Source organism: Oryx dammah, unplaced genomic scaffold (assembly GCF_014754425.2).
Source record: "Oryx dammah isolate SB20612 unplaced genomic scaffold, SCBI_Odam_1.1 HiC_scaffold_28, whole genome shotgun sequence".
Lineage (NCBI taxonomy): Eukaryota > Metazoa > Chordata > Mammalia > Artiodactyla > Bovidae > Oryx > Oryx dammah.
The window spans coordinates 109,779,367-109,801,324 of record NW_024070212.1 but is presented as its reverse complement, the minus strand read 5'-3'; the positions used below and the strand labels follow the sequence as shown (position 1 = coordinate 109,801,324).

Sequence of the window (21,958 nt, the reverse complement as noted above, 5' to 3'; positions counted from 1 at the left end):
GAAGCCTGGTAGACTACAGTCCATGGGATCGCAAAGAGTTGAACACGACTGAGTGACTTCACTTTCACTTTAGCAATATCTTGATACAGAAATCTGGCAAGTGTGTGTGTGTGTGTGTGTGATGTATATAGAATATATTTTATTTTGTTAAATCTATAATATATAACAAAATAGAAGCAAAATCACTATGTAAAATGCTAGCAATTCAAATATAGGTATATTTAAAAAAATGATAATACTAAATGACCAGATTGGGTTTATCCCAGGAATACAGGGTTGGCTTAACATCAGAAAAATCAAAGTGGAATTCACCACACAGGAGGATAAAGGAAAAAAATCATATGATTATATTAATAGATGTAGAAAGATGCTCAATAAAAGTCAACATCCATTCACAATACAAGCTTTTAGTAAACTAGGATTAGAAAGGAACTGTAAATTAAAACAAAAACTTCCACAAACATCATACTTAATGGTGAAGAAGTAAAACAATCTGTTTGACATTGAACAAAGGCAAAAGTGCCTACCATCGTCACAAAGATTTGACATTATACTGGAGATTCTAGGTAGAACATTGGGGCAAAAAAAGGTTGATGAAAAGGTATAAGATTGAAAAAGAAGAAACAAAACCATCATTCTTTGCAGATTATCATTGTTTTATGTAGAATGTGCTAAAAATTCACAGATAAATTACTATGGGATAGCTGAACATATAAAAATTAATTGCATATCTAACCACTATGCAAGAAACAGGTAGAAAACTAAATTTTAAAAGATATATTATAAAAGCAACAACAAAAATATCTAGAAATAAATGTATTATGAAATGTACAAGATTTATAATGAAAAAAATTATACAAATTTATTGAAAGCTATTAAAGAAGCCCTAATTAAGTAAAGATATACCATATTAATAGACTGGAAGACTTGGAATCATAAAGGTACCAGTTCTTCTTCAATTTATCTGTATTTTTTGTATAATTAAAAATTCTAACAGGTTATTTTGTGGATCTTGGCAAGATACTTATCAAATTTATTAGCAAATAAAGGGTACTTCACAGGAAAAAGTACTAAATGAGAAAGATGGGAAAAAATGTACAGAGCAGTACAAAATGATACATGGCAATACAGAAAAACTTTAAGGACATAATTTTGAATAAAGCTAATTAAGACTATATATCAATAGAACATGATTACGTTTACATGAAGTTCAAGTACTGGAAGCTAAACATTGCATTTTGAGGGATACATACTTATGTGCTAACTATAAAGAAAAGCAAAGGAATAATAAAGTGCACAATTGCGGTAAATGGGGGCCTGAGGGTTAGGGAATGGGAGGAGGTTACTGGGGAACACAGATCACCAGGATATCCGTGGGGCTTTTTGTTTCCCCTTGAGCTGGGAGACGGCGACACACTTGTGTCTTGTATTGACGTTCTTTATATCATATTTTACAAGTATGCTTTTGTATCAACTTGATATTTAATAAAAACAATTTTTAATAATTGTCTTCAGAAAATCTATGAGGACCAAGTTCTGGGTTTGAAATCCCCGGTAGAACAACTGTCTCCAACCCAGTCCTGCCCACAGGACACAACCTGCCCTCCCTGCGAGCCTTACCTTGGCGGGGTTGAGTGCCGTGATGATCCACACACAGTGTGCGTTGTTGTCATACTGAATGGGGAAATTGGGGGAGGTGATGATGCCCGAGGGGCCTCGAAGGTGGGCATCACACATGCGGGCTGCAGAGAGGAGATGGAAGACAAGCATTGTAGTTTAGACGAGGACCAGTTCCCATCCCCACCTCCCAGCCCCGGCCCAGAAGAACTTGAAGTCTGTACATCGTATCCCAGATAAAACCTTCTACTTCCCATTTCCTTCCTCCATAGTTCCTAGTGGGCTCAAGAGAAGTCACAGTTCCCAGCACACTGGGGGCAGGGGTAGACCCCACATGCCTGACCTGCCGCTCTCTGGGCAATGATGGACTTACACGGTCCAGCTAAGCAAGTCCCCTTGTCCGGACTCCACTGTGACCCAGCACCACGTCTCTACCAAGAGGATGTGGACTGGTACTCCTCACCTTGACCTCAAGCTAAGTGGACCCCAGACACCTTTTCACCTGCTAAGCTTTTTCCTTCTGCTCTGCTGATCTTTCCTCATTTTCCCATGTGCTCTCAGGTCTGCTGAAGGAGAATCTCAGGGTGTCCTTGTCAAGACCACCCCCACTAGGTATCAGAGCGTCTGTGCCCAAGAACTCTGCAAGGCCCCTGGCTTAGCCTGGTGCCAGGCACCCGGAATGATTTCAGGGACAGTGAAGTACTTTCCCAACCCTTCCCCACACTTAGCATGTGCCTGAAATAGGCTTTTGACTGGAAGCATAAAGATTCAAGGTGAATTAGAAGAAGTGCTCTCCTCAAGTAGATATAAAGTGTTATCAATCACAGCTTAATTTAATTAAGCTCTTTAAAATAGCTTCTAAACTAATTAGATTAAGTAGTGATTGATACCAGTTAAGGTACTACATTGTATCTAGGTGTTTGCCTTCTTTAAAAACGCGTTCTTTAGTTCCAGCCACTTCATTCTTCAATGTTAGCACTCAGCTATTTTAATAAAAAGTTCTATGAGCATGTTCTGTTGCTGCCCACATGGCAATTTATCCTAATTGTAGGTAAAGTGCCTAACAGTAAAGAAATAGTGAGCAAACTCAACAAGCCTAAGTATATAAAATGAAAGTGGCGTCAAACCTGGTTTCCTCTGATGGGACAGCATATCCTAGAACTGCTCTCTGTGTGCGGACAGGGCCCTGATAAACCTTTCCCAGGACACCCTTCCTAGGAGGGCCTGGGAAGGAACCTCCCCAGTTCCCGGACATAATCTCTTCTCATTTCACACACTCATTCCTGCGCTCATTCATTCCCACATATATTGAATGCCTATTACAGGCCAGGCTGAGTGCGGGAAGAGAAAAATGTCTAAGGCACAATCCCTCTTCTCTAAAGAGCCGCTAGCAAGCGGAGAGAACAGATGTGAAAACAGTTACAACTAAGCAGAGTGAGTGTTGTTAGGGGGTTACTTGCAAGAGACCCTGGGTCAGAACTGCCCCTCCTGTTCTATGAGCTCATGCACTCCAGTGGGGAAGTTCCTTCCGGTTAGTCATCCCAGTCCTGAACCTGAAGGGTATTCTTCTTCATCCTGAGCTCAGATATTGTTTGAACCAAGTTTGAACCAAGTTCTAGGGGAATCCTCTCCCCTACTCCTCCCTGTGCATCTGATTGCTATGTAATTCTGTCCTGAGAAACACTGACATTCACTAACTGGACTTGATACAAATTCACCTGAAGGCAGATTGGCGTGGTGAGGAGACAGCAGGCTGTGCACCTGCGGCTCGGCATTTCGGGTTTTGTTGGTTAAGTCTGAAGTGAAAGTTTAAGTGTTAGTCGCTCTGTTGTGTCTGACTCTTTGTGACCCCATGGACTGTAGCCTACCACGATCCTCTGCCCATGGAATTCTCCAGGCAAGAACACTGTAGTAGGGAGCCATTCCCTTCTCCAGGGGATCTTCCTGATCCAGGGATCAAACCCAGGTTTCCTGCATTGCAGGCAGATTCTTTACCGTCTGAGTCACCAGAGAAACCCTGGTAAGTTAGAAAACCTCTCTGATTCTACTTCATCTGTAAAATGGGACTAGTGATATTGCCCCACTGAAGCAGGATGAGGGTGAAATTCTATGAGATCTTGGATATGCAGGCTCACCCAGGACCTGGGACATTGTCAATATTTAACAAAGGGAAGCTGGGACGGTGGACTCAGATGCCATGTTCATTCCATCTCACTATCTCTAAGATTTCCCAAGGCCGAGAATCTTTTATTCTACCTTTTGTGAAGTTTCTTTATAGGATTTTTTTTCCCCCACGACCACATTTGAGACTGACATCATTACTAAACAAATTAGAACAAGATAATCAAAATCAAAACTCTAATGCTAGCCCACCATTGCAAAGCGGGCCTGAGGTGTCAGAATGCTAGCCCTGCAGGGGACCCTTACAAGCCTCCACTGGTACCACATTACACCTCTTCCGGAGATTCAGGTTTTGCTGCCAAAAGCCCTCAGCTTCAGACTTAATTTATCTTGCACTTGTTTCCAAAAATTAGATGGTATTTGCAGTTTGTTGAAACATGGTGAAGGTAATTAGGGAGAAGAGGTCAAAAAGCCATTTACCACTTTAAGGGCTTAGAGGGGTTTAATTAAAATATTATACTCGGCAGCTAGTTAGCATGGAACACCTAAAAATAGATTCGGGATGAAGAATCAGCTTCTTTTCTCCTCTGCTGTCTGGGTAAGGTCGGGAGGTCTGCGGACAGACAGACTTCCCTCTGAGCAGCCAGCCCCTGGGATCCCACCAACAGATGGATAGTTCATTGCTGCAGCCTACACGGGCTGGCGAAATGGTAGATGCTGACAGTGACTGAATAAATGAATAGACACCAGCTTATGTTTCTGTATTTGCCTTTTCCCATCAAATAAATGCCCTGCTGGATAACTTTCAGGAGGTTTCTCAGGACCTTCCAAGCCCAAGCTCTGTAGCCAGTTCCATTGTTCCTCTGAACATCACTATACCATGTAGCAGGGGCAGTGTTCCAGGGGACTTTAGGAAGAATAATTTAGACCCACAGCCATTGCTGGCATCAAAACAACTTGGTACCAAAAAGAAAACTGCTCTAGGTGCAATTGCCTCTGGTCTTTTAGCTTCTCCCCAAACCTTATTCCCACCCTGCTCCACGCTGGCTTCACTAACTTCTCCTACTACTGACCTTCCTCCTCATCCTTTCCACAGTATTCTCTCTAGAACCACCTCCTGACCACCAATCCTAGGGCAAACTCTGAGCTGTAGCTGTAATGTCTTTAAGGACCGCCTGCTTTAACTCCTGCCTGGGCTGAAGCCCGTCTTCCCCTCGCAGGTCACCACTTCCTCTGCTGCGCTCGGCAATGGAGACTTTTCTCCTCCCTCTGGCGTTCCCTTCCACAAACAACTGCTAATGCCCCGGAGGACATTTTCTTTGACCTTCATCTGTATCTCACTCCACTGACACCAGCTTTCCACCATCAGCTCCCTGTCTTCTCTTCCCAACTTGGATCTTATGGTCCACTGTTAGGATCATTTTCTCGCAAATCCACCTAAGTCCTTTAAATGGTTGCCCGGAAGACATCAATTGTGGATGAACCTCTCCACCTACATCCTCCAGCCCTTCCCCAGTGCAGTCAAGCTTTACTGGAGAAAAATCACCTGAGTAGGAAGATGTCACTATAAATTCATGATCGCTCACCTCAGAGAGTTGTGGATATTGACCAGCAACTCTGCCATTTAGCTCACTCTCCTACTCTGTTCAAAGCCCTTTCATGCCTCTTGCGTGTCCCTTTGACCTCTCGCCCTTCCCTTCACCTCCCTTACACTCAAGTGATGACCTGGCTTCAGCTTTTGTGGGTGAAACAGAGGACATTTGGCAGGTGTGCCATCTCTCATCCCTCAAGCCTGCAATCCCGTCTGCTTATGTCCTCTTCTTCTTCCTTGTGGTTCCAACGGAAGAATGGTTCCTTCCCTTTTCAGGGGTCAGCCCCTCCTCCTGAGATCAGGTGCTCCTGCCGAAGATCAACCATGGTCCTACCATATCCGGAGCCTGCTGTGCTGGGACCCAGGAGAGTCCATCTGTGAGATCTTAAACTCCATCACCTGGTTCCTTCTCCTGCTGCTTCCTCACCCAGCAGAGTAACTTTGGTCTCAACGCACCCCCGGTGTCCTGAATCCTTTGTCTCTCCAGACTCCTGGCCCCCTCATTTCTCCCCATCTCTCCATCCCCTCCTGACCCTTCCTCTCACTACTCAGTCTGGACAGCAAGACCCTCTCCTGCAGCTCCCATTATGCTCTCCTATCTGCCTTTGGGGAATTCTATTGTCCGTCTTTGTTCCTGATTCTGGGTGCCCCGGGGCTGCAGGAGAACTGTGGTACCACCGCACACAGATTCATGAGTTGCCATCGTAACGGAAGCTTTGGTCCAAGTCAGTCTTCCCCCTGTCTTCGTTCTGCTTCCCTGACAGTTCCTTACTGGGCAACTCCAAGCACCCACCACTTAGTGGAGCCACTTAACCCCAGGGGCTGCCTTCAGGTTTTTGTTGTATTTGACCTTTCTAAAGTGTCTGACCCTACTGACTCTTCCCTCTCTGTTGAACTCACATTCATTGGCTCCCATGATGCATCTGGCTCTTCTCCAGTACTCTGACTGATTCATCTTATCCAATAACTCCCTAAAAGTAGTTGTTCAAATCTGTGCAAAGAATATACAATATTTTGCATAGTTTTTTTGCAAATTTTCTGTGAGTTCACAATGAGATCAAAATGTGTTTTAGTCGCTCAGCTGTGTCCGACTCTTTGTGACCCCACGGACTGTACCCGCCAGGCTGCTATGTCCATGGGATTCTACAGGCAAGAATACTGGAGAGGATTGCCATATCCTTATCCAGAAGATCTTCCTGATCCAGGGATTGAACCCTGGTCTCCTGCATGGCAGGCAGCTCCATTTGAGCTATAGGAAAGTCTCTGAGATCAAAATAAAGGTTACCAGAAAGTGTGTGTAGGGGCAGTTGTTCTATGCAATTCCATCTAGTGTGTTGACTCTGAATTGGTGTCCAGGTGAATTTTTCAAGTAGAAGTATGGGCCTTTGGTCAGCAGTGGAATTCCAGTTCAAAAGATTAGCTTTGTGTCCTTGGGCAAGCTGGCAGACTATCCCAAGCTTGAACTAAACATAAAATATGGATATTGCCTCTTTCCTTGTAAAGAAATTATGAAAAATGCTTATTATACTGCTTCATACAGGTATAAATAGCTTAATAAATGGAATTTTTAAACATTAGCATATATGTATGGGTCAGGGACGCAGGGAATAATGGGACATGTATTCTAGTGCAGTCAGTATATCACCCAGCAGAGAATAATGACAGAGGAGGGGTGACATGCGGGAGAGGAGAGGGAAGGGGGGAAGAGAGAGGAGGGGAGGGGGATGAAGAAAGAATTCTGAACAACATCAACGTTTAAAGGGGAAGAAGCCCAGGAAGCTGATCCAAGAAGAAAGATGATCACCTGTGATTTTCATGCATTTAATTCAATGTGTACATACTGCTATATTTAAAATGGATAACCAACAAGGACCTACTGTAAAGCACAGGGAACTCTGCTCAGTCTTACATGGCAGCCTGGATGGGAGGGGAGTTTGGGGGAAAATGGATACATATATATGTATGGCTGCGTCCTTTGCTGTCCACCTGAAACTATCATAACATTGCTAATTGGCTATACGCCAACATAAAGTAAAAAGTTAAAGAAATAAATGAAATACTGGGTTCCATATGTAAAATAAGTTTGACAAGCCCTATATATATTACCTGTCTCTGGGCCTGAACTGAATTAGTATAACGGTATAACATCATTTCATGCTGTCCTCAATCTCCTTTGGATGATCAAAATTTTCTAGTAGTCACCTGAGAAGCTTATTTCTTCTGGTCAGAGGGCAAGAAAAAAATAAGGCCTGTGAATTCTTAATTTCAAATTCCAAAATGAGGGCACAGTTCCACATTGTTCATTCATTTCAATAACTGATTCATTCAGGTGGTCCGCAAACATTTGCTGAGAACCTATCATTTGCCAAGCCCCATGTTTTAGTAGAATTAATTGTGTGGAAAATGAATGTTTAAAATCAAATCATATTTTAAGTGCATTAGATGAAAAATAATATCACTATGTGTGGTGGTGAATTCTTTTCAGACTGTGGTCTTTTGGTAACCTGCTTATTAGTGGAACTATCATGGAATTCTGAATCTTGTCCCTTTCTATTTTTAAAGTGGGCTTAACTTAAACTCTCCATTAAAAAAAAAAAAATCACTTGTAGAATAGTGAAAGTCAAAGTTGCCCAGTCGTGTCTGACTCTTTGCGATCCTACAAGGGAAATCCAAGAATACTGGAGTGGGTAGCCTATCCCTTTTCCAGTGGATCTTCCTGACCCAGGAATTGAACCGAGGTCTCCTGCATTGCAGGCAGATTCTTTACCAACTGAGTGAAAGTAATTCTGAGTAGTGAAAAATAGGAGATTTTGAAAGAAAAAAGTTCAAAACTGCCAAAATTAAAAGACTCCTGAATTTAAGATCTATCTCAGCCTTTGGTTTTCAGGGAAGACCAGGACAGATTATCCAAGTCCAAACTCAGGAACCTCTGCTGCTTTCTTCCTCCCTCACAATGACCTTGGGAAAGAAAGAAAGAAGGAGAGAGTGACAGGAAGGTGAACGGGCTCTGGAAGCCCCTCTCCACTACAGCTGGTGCTGGTCACTTTCTGTAAAATGGCTTGTTTAAATCTGGCAAGCGCTAGGCAATGGAGGTTTTGTTTCCCCAGTTCACAAATGAGGGCTCTGTGGCTTCAGAACATGAAGAAACCTGCCCAGAGTCAGCAAGCTAACAGGTGGCAGAGCAGGGCTCTAAGATCAAAGCCTAGGTGGGCTTTCCTGGTGGCGCAGATGGTAAAGAATGCCCCTGCAATGCGGGAGAGCTGGGTTCGATCCCTGGGATGGGAAAATCCCCTGGAGAAGGGAACGGTGACCCACTCCAGTATTCTAGCCTGGAGAATAGTCCATGGGGTCGCAAAGAGTTGGACACGACTGAGTGACTTTCGCCTTCACTTTCACTTTCAAAGTCTGGTTGCCTCCCAAGGCGTGTGATTGGACAGGACGGTGAGAGATCTGGGACCCAAAAGAGAGCTGGGGCCACGAGAGGCTGCGGGTGCACTCCAAGGCGTGGGGAAGCTATATCCCCAAACAAAAACTAAACACGCATGCGCACAGACTCACAGATCCGCTGGGTTCATTTCTAAATTAGGCCTTCCATGTTCACTGCCACAGTAATGCTGTAAAGCAGTGCTCTATAATCACTGCCTTTTATTTATTTTTTTAATTTTGTTTTTAATTGAAGGATAATTGCTTTACAACATTGGTTTGGTTCCTGCCACACATCAACATGAATTAGCCATAGGTATACATATGTCCCTTTCCTCTTGAACTTTCCTCCCACTTCCCACCCTTTCCCACCCTTCCAGGTTGCTACAGAGCCCTGGATTGAGTTCCCCGAGTCGTACAGCAAATTTCCACTGGCTATTTTACATATGGTAGTGTATGTGCTTCCATTAGTTACTGCCTTTTAGGCAAAGAAAAGAGATTCAGAGAGGCGAAGAGATGGGCCCAAGGACACCCAGTTAAACAATGGTGATGACTGGATTTGCACCCAACTCTGTGTGGCTCTGTTTTCTGGGATTTCTCCCCACTTCCCAGGGATAGAGGATGGGATGGGAATGGATGTGAAAAAGCTCAGCCTGATGCTTAGTCAATAATGCGGCAGAGAATGCTGAATCCAGTGGGTCAAAATCACTGGAGGGGCTTGACTGGGGCACACAACACATTTGGAGAAAAAGATGAGCATGTTACTCAACTGTGAACTTTCTTCTGAAACACCAGCCCTCCCCCACCCTGGGCTTCTGGGTGTAAATATCCATCATTACTAAGAGAACAACCTGCCTCCAGTGAAAAGGTTTTGGGGAGAGATCAGATCCCACCACCGCCTGAAGGCATTGCTGTTCTGGCTCCTCAAAAGAAATTTGGAAATGACCGACTGGCAAAGCGTCCCTTGATCCTCAGACTTGATGATTCTATGCCTGTCTACTCAGCGGGTGTCTTGGTTCCCTGGAAATGGAGTGTTGTGCTATTCATATTTATTCAAACATCCATTCAGCACATGCTACTGAGCACCTACTATGTGCCCAGTCCTATTCTAAGCAGTGAACAAAACAGATGTCCTTGATCTGCAGAGACATTGTTCAACCACAAGGATGTTTGTTTTCTTGTCTAGCACTTCCCAATTCATAAAGTGTTTCCATATCCACAACTCCATTTGATCTTCACCTTAGTACAAGATGGGTTACCCAGGTAGGAGCCATGAGCTACATTTACAAGTTAAAAAAAATAAGCCCAGGGAAAATAGGGGCTTTGCTGAATTGCCTGTGGCCAGCTGGTGGCAAAGCTGAGAGCAATACCCAAGAACTCTTCTTTTGTTTGAGTTTTTAGAAACAAATCAGCTAAGTGGAATTTTTGAAATAACTACAATCAGTCAGGGCGCAAGGCACACTATTAACGATGGATCGCAGGCACCCCAAAGCTGAGTGGCCACGAGTACATCTAAGGTTTATTTGAGAGATTTCCATGACCCACTTCCAGAGCTTGTTATCAACACAGTAAAAACAGTGGGTCTCAGCTCCAACTTGCCCATTGCTCAGGGGTGGCAGTGGTCTAAGTTCTCATCCCAGACCCCATCTTACCCTGCATGAATTTCATTTTCATGCATGTGCCTGGAGAGAGGCAAAGGATCTCCTTAAACTGGAAGGATTAGGAACGCAGTTTGAGCAGGCAGCCACTTTCTCTTCCAAGGGGGTATGCAAATGAGTAACTGTTGTCCGTGCTCACAAACTCTAGAGTGATTCCTTACACTTGCACCCAGAACCCCTGAGTCCTGGTCACGTGTGCGAACAACGGAAGAAGAGAGATACATGCAGTGTGGGAAAAGAAAAGCTGTCTAGTCGAGCCCTGGGAAAAGAGGCCAGGGGCTTCTCTACCCTAGCAGCAGCTGCTGTCCTGCCCCAAAGAAGAAATACACCCAGGTCTGCTATTTTAAGATCATGTTGGGGAGGGGGACTCAGCCAGCCCAGATTTGGTGCTTGTGATTCCTGAGACGACAAGACCTTTGAGAACAAGATGTTCAGGTGTGGGGCTAGAAGAATCCCACAGAGAGTAGCGTGAGGCCCTGGTGCGTGTTACTCCTGCAGAGATCAGAGGATTCTTTCAGAGGTGAAAGGTCTGCTTATTGCTGAGTATATGAAAAGAAACAAAGGCAATGAAAGAGAGGTTCAGGATGGCTATGTGCTCTACTGGAGGGATTCCAGGTGACATGATACACGCTGACTTCCCTTCGCATCTAGGTGTAGCTGTAATGTCTTGGTACAGTGGGCCAGGAGCCTGCTCATGTATGACTGCCAACTAGACTCTCAGGTCCAGGCAAGGTAGGAACCACGCCTCTCTCCCCCATCTCTGTATCTCCTGCTCCTCTATAGGCCTATAGGGTACAAAGGAAGTGCTAAATAAATGTGTTGATTTCATTGGTCAATGGGTGTCGAACCTGGGGCCTGGAGAGCAGCGAGAAGGAGGTAAGCCAGTCCAGATGAGAGCCAGGACACGGGTATCAGGAGCTGGGCTCCGTCCCTCACACCCCGCCCAGTTTGTTGGCCAGCCTCCCTTTCCAGGGACCTGCTTACCTCGGCACACTGGCCTGTGGTCACTCCAGGCTGCAAACATGTCACTAACTTTCATACAGGTGATCCGCTTGGACCCTTGCAGGTCATAGCCCTCGTTGCAGGTGAACTGGACACTGGATCCTAACCTGGGAGACAAGGCGTGTCTGTGAGCCCCGCCCCCAGGCCTCCCAGGCCCACCCCTGAATCCTTCCTAGTTCCATGAAGAGCACCACGCCAAACTTTATTTCTCTCCTGGCCCCTGATCTCTGCTCCACCGTTTATCACTTAAAACCTTCACTGGAAGGAACATCTGCTCTTCATCTCTTTTTTTTTTTTTTTGGAACATTTGCTTTTAGGATTGAGTTAAAGGTGACTTTGTGAGCAAAACAGCAGTCCTCTGAGATAAGCATCAATTAGGACAGCTAGGTGTGGGTGGATGACACCCAGAAATTTTCACGAAACTGGACAATTATGAGAAGATGTCTTGTTAGTTAGAAACTTTACAAAAGGTACCATCTCAGTGCCCTAGGGTCTCTGAGATGATCGGCAGTGTGAGCTGCCTGCTGGCACATCATTACCGATCATGGTGGCCCTTCGTACCCTGGGTATAGGTCTGCCCGGTGACACTGGCAGTCTAAAGCCCTCCCCTCTCCCTGAAGGTGCAGCACTATTCCCAGGATTGGACAAGAGAGAATGTTAAAGGTCAAAGCTCTTCTCCAGGAAGTGAGCCTATATCCACATGGTCCTCGCTAGTCCATCTCCAGGAAGGCCAGCTCCTGTCTGACCCCCGAGCCAGGCCACCCGCGCCCCCACCCCCCTTTCTACAATTAGAACGTTTCCAAACAGATCTTACCTGAAATCCGAGCCTAGTCTTTTGCCCCTTTCAGGTATGCCAGGGTCTGGACACATATTATGCCCTTGGGACACACCAACCTGAGTTACTACAAGGCAAAAAAACAGCACATACAGAGATGGGTAATCATGGGAAGGCACCCGCTCGGGCCGTGTCTCAGGATGGGAGGTGGACGCAGAGACAGCAGGAGGCCCGGCCCTGCTCAGGCCTGAGGGGCTGCTGGGATCTACGGGGCTCGGGTTTCCTGAGTGTGCAGATGGGAAGCTGCTTTTGACAAATTCCTTTGGGAGCCAAGTCCAAGTGAAATTCATCAAGAGCATGTGGGCTCAGAGGCACCCCAACCCAACAACCACCCCATCCCTTTGGCCTAGACCAGCGACCAGAGGTGGACAGTCCATAGCCCTCAGTGACCGCCCCCATCCTTCCAATCTGCTGATGGCGACTCTAGATGAGATGAGTCCCCCAACCTCGCCCCCAATGGAGAAATGACTCAAAGAAAGTTAAATAAAAGGTGGATGCGTGGTCAGAAACGGTAGAGAATGTAAGAGAAAGCTGCAGTCTGAAGTTCAAAGCAGAGACTTGAGCTAAAACACAGGAGAGAAACCTGCTGAGAAACCTCTTCCCACCAGACAGTTCTCAACACAGAGTAAGTGGTAACCAGAGCATTCCCGGCCCAGAGCACTGAGGTGGCACCTGCGGCGGTTCTGGCAGGCACTGCGATGCCCTCACGGTTGCCAACACCGGAGTCCTTTTTTTAAAAAGCCACATGTGCGTCCTCTAGGCTAAAGGAGAAGCATGGTCAAAGGCGGCGGATGCATACAAAACTCAGTTTTCTCCTGTCTCCAGTGGAGAAGGTGGAAACTCTCGGGCCCCTGCAGTCACTGTTCTTGAGATGCTGCAAGATGAGAACTCCCTCGCACCTCTGGAGTCCTGGCCTTCAATGACCAGGAACTGGAGTTCCAATCAAACCCTCACCAACCCCACGATCAACACAACCACCTCTAGGGTGATGGGGAGTCTGGAGCAATGCTCTCTGAGTTGGTCCATTATCCTCCCACCCACTCAATATCCCATCATATGAGCAATGTGCTCCATCACTCACTCACCCACTCACTCCTACACATGGTACACAACATGCATTCAGTGAGCTCCCATTGTATACAAGACCCTACTTGGATATGGTGGGAGATGTCAATGTCAGATATCAGATATGATCACTTCACTGTCTTCAAGGAGTTCCAAATCCAGTGAAGATATGAACTATGGAAAGAAACTACGGAACCACAGTGGGGAGGTAATGAAAGATGCAGCTATGAGGAAGTTCAGAGAGAGGACCTATCTCATATTCCTGAGAGAAGCATGGAAGGCTGCCTGGAGGAGGTGGCATTTAACATGGATCTTCTGAGACAGTAGAATTTAGATACATGCTAACAAAGAAATGGCACTTCAGGCAAACAGGTGGGCCTGGGGAGCAAGATGGAGATATGGAAACAGAATTGCAAGTTGTTCCATCCGTGTGCCAGAAAAGGAGGGAGGGTAGTGAATGGCTTGGAAGAGTGAAAGTGAGGTTACAGAGGTCAGACTTCGAAGGAACTCGAGTCTGATTCTAAAGAAGATAGGAAGAGACCTGAGTGGAAAAGGGCATTGTAAGAACTGGATTGCTCTGGACTGCTCAGGAGGAGGGCAGTTACTGAAAAATGAATTAGGAAGTTTTGTGTTTGTTCAGGTAAAGGACAGCAAGAACCTGATGGTGGGGACAGACATGAAGTGATGGGAACATCTGTGGCAAAGAAAGAGTCACCAGGGCTCACGGCAGAGTAGGGCATGGGGAGAGGGGCCAGGGGACTTCCTGGCCTGGGAACCTGTGAGGATGCACGTGAGTGATGGAAGTGGGGCAGGGGGAGTTCCACTTTTGACTCATTTAATTTCATTTCAGGCCTGGTTTTGAAGCTCATTTTTACAGTTAGAAACCTGTTTGAATTGCCAGGTAGCCCAGGGCGTGGCTGGCCAAGGTAACCTCGGCGACTGGACAGACTGCATGCTCAAGCCAGAGACCGGATGCCCTCCTGGTTGTGGGGCGATGAGCACAAGGCCTCCTGGGCAGCCTCCTTTTCTCCAGCGTTCCACACTGCCAGGTTAAAGCCAGTCACTCCCACTGGACGCTTGTCCCCTGCTCCCATCCCCTTCCCCACCAAACCTCTACTTCCAAAGCTTTTACATCCTCAGCTGAGCTGCATCACCATCCCCTCAGGCCAGGACCCTTCAGGCTGGGCTGATACCAGGGAAGTGTCATCTCCAAAAGCTGAGCAAGCCCCTGCCTCCTGGAGTCTCCTGTTTTGCAATTAGGGGAAAGGCAAGAGAAAGGATCTTGGATCCCCAGGGGGCAGGAGAGAGAGGGGAGGCCTGAGAGGTACTTGCTGGTTCATCTGCCGGCAAGCTGGCCTCACCACTGATCCATCCCTCCTGAGGGCTTCTGAGCTAAGTGCCCACATTCTTTAGGCCCTGTCTCCACCCTGCACACCAGTCACTCTCCTCCCAAAGTCCCTGCTGCCTAGGAACCACACTCTACCTTCCAGCACATTCCAAATGCACTACAGGTTCTTGCCTCCTTCTCTCGCCCTCTCGTTCAGCACTGACACCACTCAGCGAGCAGAGCTGAGGCTGACATGAGGATGTGGCTGGACACCAGAGCCGAGGTCACGGTGAAACCCACCCACCACACCACAACCCCTGACGTGAAGGAAACCCCACTGCAACCCCTTTAATCAGCCAGCCCGAAATAAGGCTCAGGTGCCATGCGGGAAGTTGTGAGCCCAGCTGTGATCAGGCTCCTCCTTCCCACTGCACACTCCCCCCATCAACCAGTGCTCTCTCTCTTTCTGGGAGGACTGAGCAGGTGACAGCATCCCTACATGAGCCTTCAAGGCTCCCCAGAAACAAGCAAACCCAAATCCCAGCCACCAGTTTACTGTCCAAATTACAGAGGCAAAAACTTTCCCCCTCTTTCCTGAGTTTCAGCCTCCCCTGCCTGCTGAAAACCAGCCCTTAGTGCTTATAGCATGAATTTGTTGTTGGCTACAGAGAGAAAAGATGGGAAAGTGGTCTGTGCCCCAGTCTCTATGATGAGGAAGAAGCCACAACACACTCAGAAAGACAATGCCTCCCACCAAAAGGGAAGGAAGGCGCAGATGCGTGGTGGTGAGAACCAGCGACCGGGGTTCAGGGTGCCCACAGACTCTCCGATGAAGGCAGTAAGTAGGAGCCAGGAGATATAGGTGTGGCCCACGCCTCCCCTGAAGTTCAGAACATCTGTCCACAGGGAATCTGGGCAGAACACAAAGGGCCAGAGCCCTGCACACACTTGGGGACCTGATCCATGGCAACTCAAGCCACACACCCATCCCTCTCTGAGAGAATCTCAGAAAGGAAAGCAGTACTTTGTTGAGAATAGTAATTTTTTAAAAGAGCTTTTGCATTATTTTATTAAAGTAGGATTTCTTCATCTTTTGGAGGGAGTTTTGGGCACCTCTGAGAACTAATGAAAACCACAGACCCTTCCCTGCCATCCCCAAATGCACCCACAGCATCATACATGATTTCCTTGCGAGTTCATAGACCTCTTGAAGTCCTGGGTCAGGAAGGCCCATTTCAGATCTAACATCATCCTTAGGGGGAAAGAAGGGTAAAGTTTTGCCACCCCATTTTACAGATGTGGAAACCAAGGCACTAGTTTAGTACCTGGGGTAACACAGTTACCCAAGGATACAACTGGGATAAAAACTTGCTCCCCAAATCAATTTCCTTAAAGTTTGCCTGTGGACTCAAGGCCTGCCTTGGTTCCTCTGGTCCTCTGTGGTTGCAGAAAGAAAGAGCTTATGTAGGCCCAGCCTGTGTCTCGAGTCTTCTCTGCCAACTCTTGACCTGACCCTCTGCTCTGCCCCTCAGGCCCCTAGTCAAATGTAGAAGCAGGGCCTCCCGGCTGCCCTCTGCCACCCAATCCCCTTGTGGCAGGGTGACCAGACACACCCATATCCAGGGGTGAGGAGTGGTGCCCGTCCTCAATTGGAGGACTTGAAAGACTAGAGAAAAGTCACAGTCAGGCTTGGTTTCGTCAGGACATTGGGACCAAACTGCCTCTCCCCCTGCTCCCTGCCACCAAATCACGGCGCTCTGGAACCACCCACGGCCTCTCTTCACTTCTCTCCAGCAAGTACTTCTAGCATCACGGGAAAAGTGAGCATGTGGAGGTGAAAGAGAAATGGAGGGGTTCAGCAGGGAGCAGAGTAGAGAGAAAGAGAGGGGAAAGCAGATTGGGTGAAGGGAGAGGAAGGTGGAAGGAAGGAGGACAGTGCAGGTGGAAAGTGAGGGAGAGAGAAAAAGGCATGAGACAAACAGGCAAAGGGAGGGAGGAGGTAGACCAGAAGGCCAGGTTCTGAGGCCCAAGGGAGGCTCCTCATCTCTACTTCCAGAATGAAAAAGGAGTGTTTCTTGGAAAAATCTGCTCTGCTTTCAAGTCCAGCCTCCTGGAGTGGCCCAGAATCTTCCAGAAAACCTTCCTATGCTCTAGATCAAAAGCCCCCTTAGCACAGGCTCTGATCAGGTTCTTCTGGGGTGACGACATTCCAGACCATTCCCCAGCATTGGACATCACCCTTTTGATCTTTCAAACAGCAACGGCAGGAACATGTGCTCAAGGACAGAATCCACCCGGTGTCTAAGCAGAGAGCGCCCCCAGCACCGCCCCGTCGGCTCAAGACGGCAGACCCCCACCCTCTAGTCCACGCTTTGCCCAGCCAGGTCCACAGACCATGGTGGAAGGTTCTAGGAATTCCCTTCTCTCCCCTTCCCAATCTTGCCTTGGGAGCTGGATCAGGGCCCTGAAGCCTCCAGTATCCCAGCTGGCATTCACTGACTCCTAGACGAGGAGCCAGAAAAAGGTTGTTTTAGCAGGTGGAAGTGATTCAAAAGGAAAAATAAAGAAAGAAATGTAGCAGTAATGACTCCCTGGACTGTAGTTAGAATGGGAAGTGAGGGAGAAAGAAGAGGCGGGAGGGGATGTGAGGGAGGAACTCGAGAAGACAAAGGGCAGGCCCCGGGGCTGCTCACTGGCCATGAGGTCAGTGTGCGCACGCGCAGACCCGGGCCGCGGGCAGCGGGGCTGAAGGGATGCCGGTTGCAGCAGCATCTGGCTTCCCCGCCGGTCGCAGCGCCGGCGGGTCTGACCTCAAGCAAGAGGCTCAGCAAGGCGGACACTTACACACAGATGTCTTCTGGCTGTTGTCTTTGCTGGGCATCAGCTTCACACCTCGAGACTTCAACTCAATTTGCTTCTTGACTAGAAAAGAGGTGAACGAAAGAAAAATCCGGTTAAGTTTTTGTCTGGGACTGGGGATAGGTCCCTCTAGAATGGTCCCTCTCTTAGCTTGGGACATTCCATGGTGGGTCACAGTCAGAAGCCTCTCTGTGCAGAGATATGCCAAGGGTAGGGTTCAAGTGCAGCAGGGTCTCAAACATGGAGGAAGAGGTGCTATAGAGGCTGGCACTTTATAGCACCCTGGAGGCAGCCAGGGTGATCTACCTGCAAATTGGTAGTGAGGATCGACATGGGAAGCCCTGCAGCCTGCCCTCTAGCTCTGTTCACCTGATCCAGTCTGACCAATTTCTGAACCAGCCCTGGCCAGGTGTTACATTGGATTAGGTCCCCAAGTTGTCACCCTCGCTGTATCCACACCCATTGCAATGTGACGGTAGTCCTTCCTGCTAAAGAGGTGGAGTGTATTTCATCACCCTGTGACTTTGGATTTGGTCATTATGGAGGCCTTGACGTGTCCAAAGACTTGTAGGGTGCCTGACAGATTAGGAGTGCCGGGTTGAATCTCAGCCATCACTGGGAGATGTGGCTGGCCCAGGAGCATGAGAACATGAGGAGCAGAGTCAGTCTGCCTGGCCAAGCCCAGCCCATACCAGCTCCTGTGGGCAGGAGCAGCTGAGCCTGGGAGGTCACTGGATGGTTTCTGGCACAGGTGGTGGCCTGATGGTTTTGATCAAATACTGAGTCCAGTCCATGGCTCATCAGGACTTGGCCAAATAGCACACAAATAGCCCCAGAGCCAGAACTCCACAATTTCAAAGGTCATTCCTCTGAATCCATCAATCTCCTTTGGGTCTCAGTATCCCTGTGGACCCAAGGCATTCTACTGGTTACCCAGGGCTTCATCCTGTCTCTGATTATATGGCTTGGTTTTCTGCTGAATCCCAGACAACCCCCGCCAGACAGCTCAGCTCTGCTCTGACTGGTACCAGCAGTGGTAACAACTGCGACTGTCACTTCCTCCGTACCAGGCCCTGGACTGAGGACCTTAGAACTTAAATCGGCATCGCTGACCTCTCTCTTTCTCTTGCACCCATACAGGATCTATCAGCAGACTTCCAAATACATCCCCAATGCAGTCTGCACATCTGTCTCCCTGGTTCAGATCTCTGAGACTTTTCCTCTTGTTGCCATGGTCTTCCATCATCCACGCTTGCCCCCGTCTAATCTAGTCTCAACACGAGATCCAGAGGGATCTTGTTAAAACAGAAGTCAGACCAAATTACATCTCTGCTCAAAACTCTTCAGGGACAACCCAACTCTTCTACAGTAAAAGCCAAAGTCTTTTAAAGGGTCTGCCTGGACTAATCGGCCCTCTCTGAGACCTCTCTGACCCCATCTTCCACCTCCATCACTCTTCTCCGGCTGCAAGCGCCCCTCTGATGTTCCAATAATACAACAGCTGCTCGCTCCAGCCTGCCGGTTCCCTGGAAGGCTCTTCCCCAGATATCTTCATAACTTGCTCCCTTTTCTCCTTGAAGCCTCTGAAGCAAACACTACTTTCTCCTCGAAGCCTTCTTGGACCACTCACTTAAAACTATACCTCCAAACCCATCTCTCCCTATCCCCTTTCCTAAAGATAAGGACTTTATCCCTAACTTTTGGTCTTACATATCATTTTCTTACTGGTTTTTGTCACTCTATGTTGCAATGTTAGCTCCACGAAGGCAGAGATTTCTGTCTGTTTTGTTCATTGCTGTGTCCTCAATGCCTAGAACAGCGCCTTGTCCATACTGGGCCCTCAATAATCATTTCATTTGGTCCTTACATGTGTAACAACCCTGACTGGTAGTTATTATATATACTGGGTCAATAATAAAATTGGGGTGCACAGCGGTTTAAGTGACTTACTGTGGGTCACATAGCCAGGAGGCAGCTTTGCTCTTGGTGGGACCTCAGCATCTTCTCATGTGACATGGTCCCAAAGTTATCCCAAGGGCATGGTCAACCTCCTTCAGCATCTGCCCCCTCCCCAGCTCAGCCCTTGGAGACTCAGGGATTCACTCTGCACCTGAGATAACATGGCAATACCAGAACTAAAGCCCGTAGTGATCAGGTGTGCAAAGCGGGCCATCTCCCTGCAGCCCTCACCTCCCTGCTCATCCCTGCTCTGCATATATTAAAAAGCTCCCCGAAGGTTGGTATCCCAGCTAGCTGCTGTCTAAGCTGAATGCCTGATAAAATTCAGTTACTACCACGGAGTCACCACTTCTCAACATGCATTCAAATTCTTTTTATAAATGTGCATTACTCTCCATGTGTATCCAGCAGGAAAATTTCCAATGAACACTAACGTAGGTCCATTATCAAACAGAGCGTATTAGCAGGGAAACATGCATTATTCAAGCCTAGCTAATAACGGTGCAGCAAGGGAAAAATGTCCTCTGATTCAGCATCCCTAAGAAAATAGGAGGGGCCCCCCAGGTGACGCTAGTGGTAAAGAACCCGCCTGCCAACACAGGAGATGTGGGAGGCGCAGGTTCGATCCCTGGGTAGGGAATCCCCTGGAGGAGGGCATGCAGCCCACTCCAGTATTCTTGCCTGGAGAATCCCATGCACAGAGGAGCCTGGCGGGCTACAGTCCATGGGGTCACAAGGTGTCGGACACGACTGAAGTGACTTAGCATGCACACACCCAGGAGAACAGAAGTGGTCCCAGCACTGGGCAGGGGTGGGGAGAGGGGTCTTTATGACAAAGGGCAGCCCATCCGAGGGCAGGTCTGCAGAGATGGCTCAGGGCATCTGGTGAAGGAGGAGGAGGCAAGTCAGTCCTCCCACGCCCCTAGTTTCAGGTTCTAGTGTCCACTGGAGGCGGGGGAGCAGAAGGGAGCCAGAGCCCCGAGGACGCCTTTCCCAGGGCAAACACTGCTTGAGTTTTCCTTGTAGCTGCTGAAGGGGGACCTTGAGATGCTGGTGGACATGAGGGGTGTCAAAGGGGGAGCCCTCTTCCTCTCTTCCCCAGGTTGCTTTGAGAAAGAGGCCTCTGCCCCTTCCCCACCTCCAGGCCCCAGAGGGCAACCTGCGTCCATTCTCTCCACTGGTCCTCTCCCAGAAAGACTGTCTAACTTGATACAGCAGTGCCTATAGTCACTGAGTGACGCCATCACACCTTGCACCAGGAACTAACTCCACTCTTCCTCTCGTGTGTCTTGCTACTCGCCACAGGTTGCAGTTTGTTAAAGCGATGGCAAGAACCTGTGAAGAAGGAATCTGAAAAGCTTGAGGGAGCTCCTTATAAAAACTTTGGGACCCTCTGCCCGTCTGAGCCAGGTCCGAGAGGCTGTGTCACTCACGCAGTCGGTGGGCCTCCCACGTAAGCTTGGGAAATGCAGGGGCTGCAGCTCTGTAGGCAGAGGCTCCTCACACCAACAATACAACCTCTCAGAAAAAGTATGTCCAGGCCCAGCTGGCCCTGGCCCAGACTCTGGGGGAGGTAGCGCCTACAGGTGGCCCAAGCCATCGCCAGAACTGAAGAATGGGTCAGGAAAGTGACCTGGCTGGGGGATACCACTCGACAAGATCCCCGTCACCAGGGATCTTAGCCTCCAGAAACCACCTCCATATGGTGGGGTCGCAGTTTTGGGACAAGCCAAGGGAAGCAGGTACACCCTGGATTATGGACAGCTAATCTGTCTCAGCCTGAGCAAGTGTGTGGTGGCTGACTGAATGAGCTAGCTGGACAGACAAGGGGAGACCTAGTGTGAAGGATAAGAGAACAAGGGCGCCCTTCTCTCTAGGTCTCCACTGCTGACAGACCGAATCAGAACCCAAAGGCAAAACAGCACGGACCTGGAGAATCTCTGGGGTGCATTTGGTCTTGTTTGAACATTCATTCATTATAGCGCCCACTAGCGTAGCACCTATGACATTATGTTGAAGTACTGGGCTCAAGAGGACTCTGTCATCATTGGTGAAAGGGAGAGAAAGTGAGCCTGGGGCCGGCTCCTTGGTCCCAGCGACACTTGAACGCACAGCCCCAGTGCACACGTGCATGTCACACATCCATGTACATCCATCTACGACCAGCATACTCACGAGAACACCTCTGTGCTCCTGTGTATGCGTGGCTGCAAACATTCACATACAAATATAATTCACACTTCTGCCTGTGTTTGTACTGTATGTGAACAGAGGCAGGACTCCCGAGAGAAAAGTGCTGGCTTTAACTGGTTGATGGAAATCTTGGTAGGTACATTCGTCTCCTCTGAATGATAATGACTGCAGGAGACTGCCAGGCTGCTCCAGTCATCCTTTATATTCTGGTTAATTACTAGACATTTTTCCCGCTGTTGTAAAGGTTAGCAGGACACATGGTACACATTTAGCTAGAAGAATCTGGCAATACAAATGCCTCTCTAGTC

The 21,958-nt window shown here is 48.1% G+C and overlaps 1 protein-coding gene across 2 annotated transcripts in view; it reads right to left on the bottom strand.

Annotated features, from left to right (window-relative positions):
• Window positions 1-21,958, bottom strand: part of CSMD2 (CUB and Sushi multiple domains 2) — a 677,707-nt gene that overhangs the window by 300,253 nt on the left and 355,496 nt on the right. For both annotated transcript variants that reach the window (XM_040231766.1, XM_040231767.1), the window contains exons 7-10: window positions 17,484-17,561; window positions 12,227-12,314; window positions 11,395-11,519; window positions 1,621-1,742 (exon numbers count right to left, since the gene is read on the bottom strand). In XM_040231766.1, the coding sequence (XP_040087700.1) occupies window positions 1,621-1,742; window positions 11,395-11,519; window positions 12,227-12,314; window positions 17,484-17,561 (413 nt within the window). The remainder of the gene's footprint in view (window positions 1-1,620; window positions 1,743-11,394; window positions 11,520-12,226; window positions 12,315-17,483; window positions 17,562-21,958) is intronic.